Source organism: Leptonychotes weddellii, chromosome 1 (genome assembly GCF_054177405.1).
Source record: "Leptonychotes weddellii isolate Sample4059 chromosome 1, ASM5417740v2, whole genome shotgun sequence".
Classification (NCBI taxonomy): Eukaryota; Metazoa; Chordata; class Mammalia; order Carnivora; family Phocidae; genus Leptonychotes; species Leptonychotes weddellii.
In genome coordinates this window covers 60,317,493-60,332,535 of record NC_138369.1, presented here as the reverse complement: position 1 = coordinate 60,332,535, position 15,043 = coordinate 60,317,493, and the positions used below count along the sequence as shown (strand labels likewise).

General features: G+C 43.3%; 1 protein-coding gene across 1 annotated transcript; it reads right to left on the bottom strand.

The window, feature by feature from the left end:
- Nucleotides 1-208: 208 nt before the first annotated feature.
- Nucleotides 209-7,704, bottom strand: SS18L2 (SS18 like 2). Its single transcript, XM_081825219.1, has 4 exons — nucleotides 7,517-7,704; nucleotides 3,005-3,082; nucleotides 1,556-1,778; nucleotides 209-1,293 (listed from the first exon to the last, which is right to left on the bottom strand). Exons 3-4 carry the CDS (start codon nucleotides 1,622-1,624, stop codon nucleotides 1,213-1,215), a joined length of 150 nt encoding a protein of 49 aa, XP_081681345.1. The 5' UTR covers nucleotides 1,625-1,778; nucleotides 3,005-3,082; nucleotides 7,517-7,704; the 3' UTR covers nucleotides 209-1,212.
- Between the last annotated feature and the right edge of the window lie 7,339 nt (nucleotides 7,705-15,043).

The following is a 15,043-nucleotide window of genomic DNA, read 5'->3' as shown; positions in this document are numbered from 1 at the left end:
AAGACATGTTTTAGACAATACTCATGTGTATGGGCAAAAAACTCGAGAACTGTATTTGTGACTAATTGTATAACAGGTTATTTTAGTTTCTGTTCTATGGAAAGTGTAAAGCATTCCAACAAAGGGTTTTAATGTAGATTTTTTTTTTTTTTTTTTGCACCCATGCTGTTGATTGCTAAATGTAATAGTCTGATTGTGACACCAGATAAATGTGTCTTTTTTTAAATGTGCTGTGTAAAGTTAGTCTACTCTGAAGCCATCTTGGTATACTACCCCAACAGTGTGAAGTTAGAATTCCTTCAGGGTGATGCCAGGTTCCATTCGAAATTGATTTGCAACCTGCTTGGGCACAGAAGCCATTGTCTCCACAAACCTTGGTGTAGTTGAACTGACAGTTAATGTGTTGTGACCTGGAGTTCACCATTAAAAGGGTCACCCAAGCAAAGTCCTGGAGTTTATTCGATTATTAATATGATTGTTGGCACATCCTATGCAATATATCTAAATTGAATTATGGTATCATATAAAATTATAGATGGGATTAAAGCTTGTGTATCATCCATTATGTGTAATCAATAAATAATTTAATATTCTCTTGAAAAAAAAAAAGAGACTATTTTCTTTAATTTTGGCATATAGCTAGAGAGCACATTCAATTACTGTGCAGAAGTTGCCTTTGGCCTAACTTGTAAGTCTTATTGGTCCCTCCCTGCGTGCATTACAGACTGACTGCAAGTTAGAAAATGAAGGGGGCGGAGCGCTCAGCTCAGGTCTTGATCTTAAGGTGGTGAATTCAAGACCGGCGTTGGGCTCCATGCTGGGCGTGGAGCCTACTTAAAAAAAAAAAGGAACTTAGCAGTCAAATGGTCTAACGCCCCTCAGAAAAAGGATAAGCTGGGGATCCATGAGGAGAAAGGGGCCAGAGCTCACACCTCCTGAGACTAGTTTTTCATGTGCTCCCTTCCCCATCCCTGTTGTCATCAGCTGACCTGTCTACGTGAAGGAGGTCTGCAATGAGCATTATTCAAATTTTGAAGAGGGTGCCACGTCTGACTCCAGGCTTCACAATGTGCTGTCTGGTAGTCCTGGGCAGGTAAGCAACCTCTGAGAATCATCGGCGATCAATTATCCAAGACTCCTAGTTCAGGACTGCTGCTGTATCACCACACTGGTTTCACCCTACACTCAGAAGTCGGGGGGTGGAGCGGGTACTTACTGGACGCACTCATTCGCCCGGCCTTTGTTCTGATACTCCACGATACAGCGGATGAGCTGGTCATTCTCCTCCAAGAGCTGAAAGACCAGAGAAAGGGTCAGTGCAGCGCGTTATCCGGACGGCCGGGAACACTGACCACCAACTCTCTCCAATGCCGGGCTGTCCTGCCCCGGTGCCTTTGACAACTTTGTTCCCATCTCACTCCATACCCTTGCAAGTCATGCCCCCATGCACACCACAAGCCTCAGCTGGGATGCCGCTCATTCCAGGAAGCTTCCCGCACCCGCAGCCCTTGGGATCTCAACTAAGGAACGTCTCTCGGCCCGAGTTAGCGCTCACCCGCTGGATCGTCTCCTGATTGACTTCCGCCTTGCCTTTCAGCCAGTCCGGTACGAAGGCCACCGACATCCCGGAAAGCCAGGTTGGACCCTGGCCTCAGGGCCTGCGGACCCCCGCGCCTCTAGACCGGAGCCAACCAGCAGGTCCGGACGCACTACAGCCGCAGCACGGACCTCGATAGGTGGGGCCTACGCTCTCGACGTTGATTGGGTCCTCCCGTTGACTGGGAACAGGCGGAACGTCATTTGTGATTGGGCGCGCAAGAGCGAAGCTCAGCGCGCCGGCCTCGGGCCCGCCCCTCGGCTGTTTGCCCCTCCTTTGCATTTGCGCAGTCTGGAGGCTAGCCTCGGGGGGCGGGGGCGGGGGCGGGGGCGGGGGCGGGGGCCGGCTCCTCGCCTCTTAGGCACCATGTCTTGTCTGTCTGTGGGGGTACCTTGCCCAGGGTCACACGGAAATCGTGGCCAGAACCCAGATTTCTGGTTCCAAGTCCACTCCTCTCTCTTTCGACATCACTCTGGTGCATCCAGATCTGCGTCTGGAGCGTGAACCCTAGCCTTTGCCTTCAGCCAAGCCAAACCCTGCAGGGCCTAGGAAAACACTGGTGTTTGCTTCACTCTTGGCTGAGGGAGAAATTCGCACATATGCCTATTTTTCCTTTGGGTCGTAATAATGCTTATTAGGTTACAACCCTAAAAAACACTATTATTTTCTCCATTTTACAGGTGAGAAAACAGGTGAAGTCACCTGCCTAAGATCTCACAGCTACCAAGGGCAAAGTGGGTATCTGTCCACAGGCAGTATGACTTTATTTTTTTATTTTAGATTTTATTTATTTGACAGACAGAGGGACAGAAGCGAGAACAGGAACACAAGCAGGCGGAGTGGGAGAGGGAGAAGCAGGCTTCCCGCGGAGCAGGGAGCCCGATGTGGGGCTCGATCCCAGGACCCTGGGATCATGACCTGAGCTGAAGGCAGACGCTCAACGACTGAGCCACCCAGGCGCCCCGGGAGTATGGCTTTAGAACCCTTGTTCTTAACTACTACCCCATACTGCCCATGCACCATACTGCAGAGGTGGTTTGGTGCACGATAAAAGAAGGAAGCTGGGCCCACCCACCTGGACCACATATGCTGCTGGCAACCCTGAAACTCAGAAGTGGTTGTCTTCTCTCTTGTTCAGTCCATCCACTGTGGACATGGGGACAAGACTGGTTTTCCCTGCAACACAGAGTGAGCAGTAGCCGCATCATTTAGGAGGAAGATCTTGGAAGCCTTTACTCAAAAGGGGTCTGGGGCAATTCTGCCTCATAGAGCTTCATTTCCCTGAGCAGGCTCATCTGCTTTTGCTGGGCTCTCCCTCCACAGTCCCCTTATTCAACCCTGAGAGGAGGCAGCTTTCATCCCATTTCACAGAGGGATAAACCCAGTGAGAAAAGTGGGGCAACATACCTTCAGGGCTTCCTGGTTCCCAGCCTGTACTATTAACCACACACCGGGATCCCTCCCCAGGCAAAGTCCCCAGAGGTTCTGCAGAAAACAGAGTGGGCAGAGAAGGAACCATCAGGAGCAGAGTGCAGGCCTTGCTTTGTCCTATGCAGCTCTATTGTTGTTTAGACAAATGGTAACGACAGTAACAGAGATGGTGTTAAGCTGAGGCAGGTGCAGTGGACCAACCTGGTCCAGCATACAGAGAAAACCCTCCAGGAGAGTAGATGTTTCAGTATGAAGAGGAAGTTACCCAGGTGACAGGTATCCAGAGCCTGGACTCTCCCCTAGGAAAAATCAGAGCCATAGATGGTTTTAGGCAAAAGAGAAATGAAGTCAGAGATGCATTTTAGAGTTTTCCTGGCTATAATATAGTGAAAGGTAGGGCAGCCAGACAAGAAGAAGAAGAAGAAGAAGAAAAAACATGGAGAGGGCTACTTGCTGCAGGTATGCTGGCCAGAAATGGTGAGAGCAGTGAAAAAAGGAATCTGTGCATTTGAAAGACATTAGGAATAGACTTGGCGGGCCTTAGTGAATTAATGGGTGGCAGCGGGGGGAGAGGAGTAATTAGGGATGACTTCTGGTGTCCTGGCTTAGGCAGCTGAGAGACTGGTGATGCCAACTGGTGATGCCATTTATGGAGACAGGGAATAGTGAAGGAGACACTGACTGGAAGTGAGAATGATAAAGTCAGCCGTGGACATGTGCATGCAAGGTGATGTCAAACGGACATGTTGAAGTTTGTGGCTACTTGGGTCTGGAACTCAGGGTCAAGGGCTGGGTTGGTAATCTAAGCTTTGAGAAGCACCTCTTGTGGAAACTGACTGGAACCTCGCAGTGGATAAGGCTGCCCAAGGAGAGTGAGTTGGTTTCTCTCATGGCCAAGGAAAAGAAAGTACAAAGGAGAATGGGGGGTGGGGAGACTAGAGATATAAGAGGAAATCCAGGAGAGGGGGGCAGTCATATAAGAAATAAGAGAAAGCAAGATAGTACAGCGGATACAAAGGCTGTTGAAAGGTCAATCTAGGTAGAGAATAGATCTTTGATGTCCTTAATGAAGGAAATTTCAGTGATGTGTCGAGGCAGCAATGAGAATTGCCAGGGACAGTGAAATACAGGAAAGGTGAAGCAAACGGAACCTTTAGAGCAGGCCACTTTCCCCAAGAAGTTTGGCTGTAAACGGGGAAAGGGAACGAAGGTGGTAGTTGGAGGGACAGAAGTTGGTGGGAGCTGAAGGCTCTCACTTTAATGGTTGCTCTTTCCTCAGTGAAGGAGGCACGTGGGAGAGCGAGGGGGATGTTGAAGAGTGGAAGATCTGGGGAGCATGAGGGAGATTTTTAGGTTGGTGTTAGGGAGAATTGGAGAGAGGCAAACATAGGACTGCTGGACAGTGTTGAGGGCCTGGTGGAGGCGGGCAATGTACATACATAGCACTGACCTGTGTCATTTTGAGATTTTTTTCCAGCAAGACTTATAGCTCAGGAACAGATTTAGAGAAGCCAGAAGATTGGATTTTTTTTTTCCCCAGAGTTGGAGCGCTGCCAGGCAGGTGTGACAGAAGAATAACCACACAATGGAGGTAAGCATATTGGGAAGAAGGTGATGGAAGTGATAGACCTTGGACTTCCAGCTGATGGGGAAGGAAATAAAGATTGGAGAGAGGTGATACATAGAACAAAGTAAAAGGCCAAGTGGACTGGAGGTTTCTGCAGGCCAGAGAACAATGGGCAGACTTCTGAGAACAGCCCAGGAGCAGTCAGAGATCAGGTGTCTGCATTTACAACTTCAGACTTGGAGCTCTTCTGCGGTGATACAGTAGTCCAGGGTGTGACCTTGGAAGTAGAGGGATGAAGAAGCCTGGAAGAGAAACCCTCTGGAGTCAGAATGGCCAGTGATTAGAGAGGAGGGCTAGTACTTCAGACATCACATCTCACCATCTCTAGCCCAATCCACTTGGTGCCTGAGCCACTCTAGCTGCACCAGTCAGAAGGCACCAAGCCCTATTATAAAGCACTCACATTGCAGGTTCTGAGATCCTGAGGCTCCACATTCAAAAGCTCTGGGTTTTTGTGGGTCTGGCACCAATTTTTCCTTCCCCATCCAAGCCAGAGCCTTGCTTTCATGACTTGTGAGAAGAACCTGTCTTCATTCACTTGTGAATGCACTTTGAGAAGGGAATCCTAGCCTCTTTCCTGGCCCATACAGTGAAGGGGTTTCAATCTCCTTTATCAATCAAATCCCATTGATTTTATCCTTTGTGCCTTTTATGACCTAGCTTCATGATCATTCATCACACAGGCCAACCCTGACTTAGTGTGGGAGGGGACTACACAAGGGTGTGAATACCAGGAGGCGGGGATCCCTGGAGGTCGTCTTGGACTCTGTCATAAGTCTCTTCTGTTTTCATTTTGCAATTTTTCTCTGGCTATGTAAAGCTTGCTTCAATTTCCACCCACGTGGTAATGACTTTCAAAAGTCTATGTCCAGCCCAGACCGGTACATGCAATGTATATTCATGTATACATTATATATTCAACTGCCTACATTGACATCCCAACCAGAAATCTCAAAGGTGCCTCTAATTCAGTTTGTCTAAGATGGAACTAGTGATCATTCTTCTTTCCAAAATCAGATCCTCTTCCAGTGTTCTTTATATCTATGAATCCCTCCACTAGCTACCCATTCACTCAAGGCTGAAGAGTGGCATTACACTTGAAGCTCCTTTGTTGCCCCTTCACATCCAAATCATCACCAAGTCTTGTTGATTTTGCTCCTGTGAGTCTCTGAAGACTGCCCAGTTCTCTTCCTCCTCACCATGGCTCCAGTCCAAGCCCAAGCTCTAGCATTATCCTCTTATGCCCAGATGGCCTCATTGGCTTCCCAGCTGGTCCTGTCAGAGCTTCCATGAGCCTTCTTCATTTTGATCTTAACTACAGCAGCCAAAGTGATTTTACAAAATGCAAGTTTGATCAGTTTGCCATTGTCCTAAACTTTCTACCGTGGCCTACAGGATCCTACATGTCTTAGCTACAGGTCTTAGCTCTTCTCTCCAGTGGCTCTCACCCTATTCCTTACTCTCTAAACTCTTGAGTTTTTTTCTTTCATGCCTTTTTTTTTTTTTTTTTGGTGGTAACATATATATAACATAACATTTACCATTTTAACCATTTTAATTTTATTTATTTATTAAAGATTTTATTTTTATTTTTTTAAAGATTTTATTTATTTGAGAGTGAGGGAGGGAGAGCCCGAATGGGAGGGAGGGGAAGAGGGAGAAGCAGACTCCCTGCTGGGCAGGGAGTCCGACCCTGGTATCCTTTCCAGGACCCTGGGATCATGACCTGAGCTGAAAGCAGATGCTTAACTGACTGAGCCACCCAGGCGCTCCCATTTTAACCATTTTTAAATGTACACTTCTGCGACATTTAAAATTTTACATTGTTGTGCAGCCATCCCTACCATTCATTTTTCAGAACTTTCTCATCTTCCCCAACTGAAATTCTGTGCCTGTTAAACACTAGCTTCTCATGTACTACCCTGTTTCTTTTCATCCCTCCAAGGAGACCTACTGCCTTCCTGTTCTTTATACATACTCTACCCTCTGTTTGAAACACTCTTCTTTACCGCTTTGCCTAGTTAGTTACTAGTCAGCTGGTGTCACATTCTCAAGAAAGCCTCCTCGGACTCCCAAGTTCAGACCATAAGCTCCTGTAACTTTTCTGAAAAACCTTGTTCCTCTCGGAAGAGCACATATCTCAGTTTGTATTTGAACACATGTGTAACTGTTAAGTTGTTTGATGATGGGTGCTCTCACTCTGCCCTCTCTTAACATAGTTTTTACTGTCAGGAGCTCCTCGTTGTGTCCCCAGTGCCTGGCATAGTGTCTGGCACACAGCAGGTGCTCACAATTTGTTGGACGAAAAATAGACGAATTCTGCTTCCCTGCATTGGGCCATCCATCTGTGATAACTGTGAGTGCCTCCATCCCCAGACTGGGGTGTCTCCCTCCGGAGTCGGACTTTAGCACCACATCCAGGGTGGCAGGAGGCTGTGCTCTTTGGTTTGCCTATCTCGAGCTTCCCGCCCAGCGGCGCAGACAGCGGAACCCACAGCTGGGGCGTGTCGCGCAGTTACGCGGAACCTCCCTGCCTCCGCACGTCAGTTGTGTACTCTACCCCGGCAGGAATCGAGCTAAGACCGAGAAGTCTCCTGGCACTTCCGGACGTGGGAATTAAAGGCTTGGACATCAAACCCACGCGGGTGAGAGCCAGGAGATGGGAAGAAAGTTGGGAGGCGCGCGCGCCCCTGCCACACCCCCTTTGCATTTGGGTCGCAGCGCTTTAAGAACCCGCTCATTCAGGACTCCTCCGGGACCGGGTGGGGAAAGCGCTCCAGGATTGGTCGGTTCGGGTGCGGGTGTTGCTTAGCAGCAGCGAATGGGGAATTCAACGCTTGCGCATGCGTATCATCGCCTACCTGCGCCTGGGCCGCCAGTGACCTGGGCCGGGTCCGCCCGGTGGGCCGAGGTTGCAGAGGAGGCGGCGGGTGGTACGGTGGCGAGGCGGCGCGACGGGCGGGTGCCGACTCCCGGAGGCCGCCGTCGGGGCGAGGTGAGGGCTCGGGGGCGGAGGCGGGCGCCGCGGCCCGTTAGCCGAAAGCAGGCGGGGTCGGGTGTGGCGCAGGGCGGGCCAGGAGATGGAGGCGGCCCCGGGCCCGCCCCGCCCTCAGGCCGGGTTTAGCCCCACCCGGTTTCGTGGGGCTTCCTGGAGTCATCTGTCCCCCTTTCTTCTCCCGGCTGCTCTCCAGACTCGAGGATAACCGAGGCGCGCGCCTGCAGGAACCCTAAGCTGACAGATGCGCGTCGAGCGCTGTTCCCAGTGGGAGGAGAAGGGGTGTGTCCAAATGAGAGCGGGGGCGATCGTTTCCTTGATTATCCACGAAGCCCTTGTCAGAGTACTGTTTAATTTTAGTAGCAAACTTTCCTTAGCATGCCGAAATTATACGACTTGGTTTACCCAATACTGGGTGCATTGGACCAGCTTTTCCGAACATCAGGTGTAGGAGGTGGTGGACATTTGTGTCCATGATAGGCTTACATCTAGACCTCCAGAGCCAGAAGGATAAAAGCACTCCGGGGAAAATTAGGTTTTTAGAAATTAGAGCCACAAAAGAATATTCTCAGTGGCGAAAAGTAATCGGTAAAATTTGTTACATGGTCAGAACAACAACAACAAAAAGCTCAGACTGATGGGTAAGATAATCTTAATTAAATTTTACAAAGGAGTTCATCCTGATAAGGGTAATTTTAGTAAAATTAAAATGTAAATAATTGGAAATGTATTAATATTGGTAAATATAATTAAATTGATATCATAGCGTTTGCTCTTGAAGATACATTTTAGACAATGATTGTTATAGCTCTAAGCGTTAATGTTTACAACACAGAAGACATCTTGGAGTCAGAAAGTTTTATTCTTAGAAGGAGCCTCAGAAACCAGCTGCATCCAAAAGGTGATTGATGGTCCCAGAGGAAAACTGACTTAATCCAAGTAACACAATGAGTAAGGAGCAATTGTAACAAGTGTAACCCTAGGCCTCTGTTCCTTCTATTAACAGGTCTCTGACTAGTTGAGTAGTAATGCTCTAGGAGAAAGAGAATAGCTGTAATCCCAAAGATTGGATTTAGAGAGGCAGAATAAAGTGAAAAGGTTACATAGGCTTTTGAATATTTTGAGTAAGGGAAATTTGGGTTTGAATCCTCATCTATCACTTATGTCTTTGGAGCTACAGTTTTCCCACCTGTCCAGTGTAGATTATGTCTACCTTGTAGATAGTTATGAGCATTAAATAACATTATCAGTTTAAAAGTTCCTATCACAGTGCCTCGCATGTAATATTAGCTGCTATCAAGTTCAGTCCCGTACTCCTCTTAACTCCTATCAAAGAGTTGACCTCTTACCCCCCCCCACAAACACTATCCCCAATCAACATGGAACAAAGGAGCCTGAGTGATCTACAAATTGGGTAACCAGTTCTCAAGTCTTGTGGCTGAAGATTAATTCAGTAAGGGTGACATAACTCAATATTGTTTTCTGTATTGTATATTCGAGGAGTGGATAATATGCCTTATGGTGAAGACTTTCTTGAATATTTGAGTGCCAAATGAAACTTGTTTTGCTTGTTTATGTTACTCTTTTGCAAGGCCTGGTCATGGCCTGGTCATTTAATGCTGTTTTTCTCTCATGTTTTCTTTCTCTCTCTCTCTTTTGGAGGGAGGAGGGGGAGGAGTATATGTGGTAGGGATTTGGGAGAGGGCTAAGTGTAGGGGGGGAGGAAAAAAACCAGTGGGAACAAGGGTGGCCTCCAGGTAGGCACAAAGTCTTTGCTGGTAGAATAGGGATAATCTATGACATGAGCAGTTTATAAATAGATGCTGAGAAGAGGATTTAGGAAATGGGGGAGGTAGATTAAGATATAATTTTTATAAAGCCTAATAGTAACTTGGGTGCTATATATTTGATTACTAATTCAGTTTCTACTTTAAAAAAATTCTATTTATATAAATATTTATATAAAAATTTATATATTACCTATATATAATATATACCTAGAAATGTATTGTGGAACGGTGCTCAAAATATAGATCAGAATATGGCAAGATCTGCAAAACCGCATTTCTTGTCTCAGTGGGCAAAAATAAGGCAGCTCTTAGGTCATTCATTCATTTGCTTAAGAGTTTTTACTGAGGCCTTCTTCATGTGTGCCAGGCATGGTGTCAGGTTATGAGGCCTACTGGCCTGTAGAAGGAGCTGGGAAGACCTGGAAGACAGACTAGGGTCTCTGTGTGGGTACTCTGAGGGTGCTTTTGTCCTTGTATAATTGATAATATTTTTTTCTCTAATTGTGGCATGATTTTCCAGATTTATACCACTACTTCTTGTTTTTTAAACTGAATACTAGTTATCTGCAAACAGCTTTTATTTTAATTAGTTCTGAGATTAGAGCACCTTCCAGTTTGGAAATGTCATGTAGTTATGGAGCTGCTCACTATAAAACATGTTTTTCAACATTCAAGCACAAATCATTGAAACTACAGTTAATTAGGGGCGCCTGGGTGGCTCAGTCGTTGGGTGTCTGCCTTCGGCTCAGGTCATGATCCCAGGGTCCTGGGATCAAGCCCCGCATCGGGCTCCCTGCTCGACGGGAAGCCTGCTTCTCCCTCTCCCGCTCCCCCTGCTTGTGTTCCCTCTCTCACTATGTCTCTCTGTGTCAAATAAATGAATAAAATCTTAAAAAAAAAAAAAAGAAACTACAGTTAATTAGCAGAAGAGATTATTGATCTACTTATAGAGATATTTAAAAGTGACACAAACATAAAAAGCAGGTAGGAGCATCATTTAAGTAAGTGGTATAAACACTTTAAGTTAATCCTTTTTTTTCAAATTTTATTTAAAAGTAATTATAAGAAGTTGCCAAGATAGTATAGAGAGGTCCCATATACCCTTTACCTAGTTTCCCCCATTGGTTACATCTTACATAATAAGTATAGTACAATGTCAAATCTAGGAAATTAACATCGATATAAAGTGTATATAGTTCCATGCCATTTTACCACAGTGTAGGTTCCTATAACCACCATCACAGTCAAGATACAAAATTGTTGCATTACCACAAAGATCTTCCTCTTGTTCTCCTTTCTAGTCACACCCATTCCCCTCCTCCCCACCATCCCTAACTCTTGGCAACCACTAATCATTTCTCCATCTCTAATTTTGTCATTTTGAGAATGTTACATAAAAGGATTCCTATGGTACGTGACCTTTTGAGATTGGGTTTTTTTCCTTCAACACAGTGCTTTTGAGATCCATCCCAGTTGTTTTGAGTTTCAATAGTTCCTTTCTTTTTACTACTGAGTAGTATTCCATGATATGAATGTACTGTTATTTTTTTTTTTAACCATTCACAATTTGTAGGATATTTGGTTGTTTCCAGTTCTTGGCTGTTATAAATAAAGCTGTTAAGAACAATTGTACACAGTTTTTGTGTGGACATAAATTTTCATTTCTGAGATAAATGCCCAGGAGTGTGATTGATAGATCATATGTTAATTGCATGTTTAGTTTTATAAAGACACTGCCAAACTACTTTCCCGAGTGACTCTACCATTTTATAGTCTTACCAGTAAAGTATGAGAGAGCCGGTTTCTATGCACACCTTTCCAGCATTTGATATTTTCACTTTAAAAACTTTTAGCTGTTCTCATAGGTATGTAGTATTGTCTCATTGTGATCTTAAGTTACTTTTCCCTTAATTGCTAGTGATGCTGAACATCTTTTCATGTGCTTATTTGCCATCCATGTATTCTTTTTGGTGAAATGTCTGTTCATGTACTTTGCCCATTTATAAACCAATGATATGTCGTTTATAAAATATTTTCTCCCAGTCTCTGAATTGTCCTTTCATCCTTTTCACATGAGGTTTTGCAGATTGAATATTTTTAATTTTGACGAACTCCAATTTACTGATTTTTCTTTTGTGGATTATGCTTTTGGTATCATGTCTAAGAACTCTTCGTCAAGTCCTGAAGATTTCCTCGTGTATTTTCTTCCATTTTTATAGTCTTACTTTTTAGATTTACATTTATGACACATTTTGAGTTGATTTTTATGTAAGGTGTGAGGTTTAGGTCAGGAATTTTTTTTCCCCTGTAAATATCCATTGCTTCAGCACCAACTATTGAAAAAACTATCCTCCCTCCATTGAATTGCTTTTGCACCATTGTCAAAAACCATTTGGCTGTACTTCTGTAGGTCTATTTCTATGTTCTCTATTCTGTTCTCTTGATCTTTGTGTCTATTCCTCTGCCAATAGCACACAATCTTGACTAGTGTAGCTATAGAATAAGTCTTGAAATAGGATAGCATGGTTCCTTCCACTTTATTCTTTTTCAAAGTTGTTTTAGCTATTTAAGTTTCTTTGCCTTCCCACACAAATTTTTTTTTTTAAAGATTTTATTTATTTGAGACACAGATACAGAAAGAGAGAGAGAGAGCATGAGCAGGGGGAGAGGCAGAGGGAGAGGGAGAAGCAGGCTCCCCACCGAGCAGGGAGCCTGATGCGGGGCTCGATCCCAGGACCCTGGGATCATGACCTGAGCCAAAGGCAGACGCTCAACGACTGAGCCACCCAGGCGCCCCTTCCCACATAAATTTTAGAATAGTTTTATCTATCTTTACAAACTGTCATTCTGATATTTTTATAGGAAGTGCATTAAACCTGTGTATCAATTTGGGGCAGAATTAACATCTTTATTATGTTGAGTCATCCATTCCATGATCATGGTATATTTCCTCATTTATTTAAGACTTCTTTGATTTCTTTCAGCAGTGTTTTGTAGTTTTCAGCATAGAAGTCCTATAGATTTGTACCTAAGTATTTTATTTTAAAAATTATAGCTTCATTGAGATTTTTTTTGGTGTGATTGTAAATCGTATTTTATTTTTAATTTTGGTTTCTATGTGTTCTTGCTAGTTTATAGAAATACAGTTCATTTTTGTATGTTGATTTTATGTCTTGCAACCTTTTTGAACTCATTAGTTCTAGGAGGTGTTTTGGTAGACTCCTCGGGATTTTTCATGTAGATTGTTATGTCATCTGCAAATAGGAGTAGTTTTGTTTCTTCCTTTTGTATCTGTGTGCCGCTTATTTCTGTTTCTTGCCTTACTGCACTGGGTAGAATTTCCAGTAATGTGTTTAATAGTAGCTGTGAGCATGGACATCATCGTTCCTGATTTTAGAGGGAAAGCATTCAGTCTTTATTAAGTATGATGTTAGCTGTAGGCTTTTTGTAGATGTTCTTCACCTAGTTGAGGAAGTTCACCTCTATTCCTATTTTGCTGAAGGTTTTATCATGAAGGGGTGTTGAATCTTGTCAGATGCTCTTTCTGTATTAATTGATATCATTGTGTGATTTCTTTTTAGCCTGTTAATATAATGGATTATAGTGATTGATTTTACTATATTAAGCCAGCTTTGCATCCTTGGAATAAATCTCACTTGGTTATGGTGTCTAATTCTCTTTATTATATTGCTGAATTCTGGTTGCTAATATTTTGTTAAGGATTTTCACATACAAGTTCATGAGGATTATTGGTCTGTAGTTTCCTGGGTTTAACATCAGGGTAATATTAGCTTCATAAAAAGAATTTGGAATTGCTTCCTCTTCTTTTATTTTTTGGAAGAGATTGTGCAGAATTGGTGTTAATTCTTTTTTTTTTTTTAAAGATTTTATTTATTTATTTGAGAGAGAGAGACTGAGAGAGAGAGCACATAAGGGGGGGGAGGGTCGGGAGGGTCAGAGGGAGAAGCAGACTCCCTGCTGAGCAGGGAGCCCGATGCAGGACTTGATCCAGGGACTCCAGGATCATGACCTGAGCCGAAGGCAGTCGCCTAACCAACTGAGCCACCCAGGCGCCCGGTGTTAATTCTTTTTTAATTTTTTGCATGTTCAGTAGAATCCTCCAGTGAAATCATCTGGGCTTGGAGATTTCAGGAGTTTTAAAATTACAAATGAAAATTTCTGAATAGGAAATTTGGTTATAAGATTGTTTAAATTATCTATTTCATATTGGGTGAATTGTGGTAGTTAGTGCTTTTTGAGGAATTGACTATCTCATCTACATTGTCAGATTTATGGATGTAGAGTTGTTTATAGTATTCCCTTATTATTTTTTCTAATATTAGCATTTGGTGCTATAAATTTCCCTCTTAGCACTACTTTAGCCGTGTCCCACAAATTTTGATATGTTTTCCTTTTTATTTCAGTGTATTTTTAAATTTCCTTTGAGATTTCCTTTTTGACTCATGGGTTATTTAAAAACGTGTTGTTTAATTTTTAAGTGTTTGGAGGTGTTTAATACCTCTCTATTATTACTTTTTAGACTGATTACACTGTGGTCCCAGATCACACTCTGTATGCATTTTGATGGGTATTAAGGAGGGCACGTATTGCATGGAGCACTGGGTGTTATACACAAACAATGAATCATGGAACACATCAAAAACTAATGATGTACTGTATGGTGACTAACATAACATAATAAAAAAATATATTAAAAAATTAAGAAAATAAAAATTTATTGAGGTTTGTTTTATGGCCCACATCTATCTTGCTGTATGTTCTGTGGGTCCTTGAAGGGAACTCTATTGTTGGATGGTGAGTTCTGTAAGTGTTGATTACATACTTTGGTTGATAGTGTTGTTGAGATCTTCTGTATCTTTGCTGGTTTTCTATAGATTTTTGAGAGAGTAATGTTGAAGTTTTCAACTGTAATTGTGGATTTGTCTATTTCTCCTTTCACTTTATCAGTTTTGCTTCACCTATTTTACATCTCTGTTTGATGCATATACGTTTAGTTTTGTCTTCTTGGTAGATTTATTCTTTTATCGTTATGTAATGTCCTCCATCTTTGGAACTTTCTTTGCTTTGAAGTCTGCTTTATCTGATATTAATATAACTCATTCTTTTATTATTATTTGAGAGAGAGAGAGAGAACATGGGCAGGGGCAGGGGCAGAGGGAGAGGGAGAGAATCCTCAAGCAGACTCCCTGCTGAGCACAGAGCCCAATGCAGGCCTCGATCCCAAAACCCTGAGATCATGGCCTGAGCTGAAATCAAGAGTCAGACGCTTAACTGAACTGAGCCACCCAGGTGCCCCACTCTTTCTTTTGATTAATGTTTGCATGGTATATTTTTTTCTATTCATTTACTTTCAGTCTACCTATATTTTTATATTTGGAGTGAATTTCTTACAGAAAGTAAGTAATTGGGTCATGTCTTTTATCCACTCTGTCCATTTCTGTCTTTAATTGTATATTTAGACCATTTACCTTTGATGTAATTATTGCTATATTAGAACTTAAGTATGCTCTTTTATTTTTTGTTTTCTGTTTATTATTTTTTGATTCTGTGTTCTTTTTTCCTGCATCCCTGTGAATAATTCA

Coding starts and splice junctions, on each gene's coding strand:
- SS18L2 (XM_081825219.1), bottom strand. CDS start 1,624: ATGTCGGTGGCCTTCGTACCGGACTGGCTGAAAGGCAAGGCGGAAGTC. Junction 1,294..1,555: donor ATCAGGAGACGATCCAGCGG/GTGAGCGCTAAC, acceptor CTGGTCTTTCAG/CTCTTGGAGGAGAATGACCA.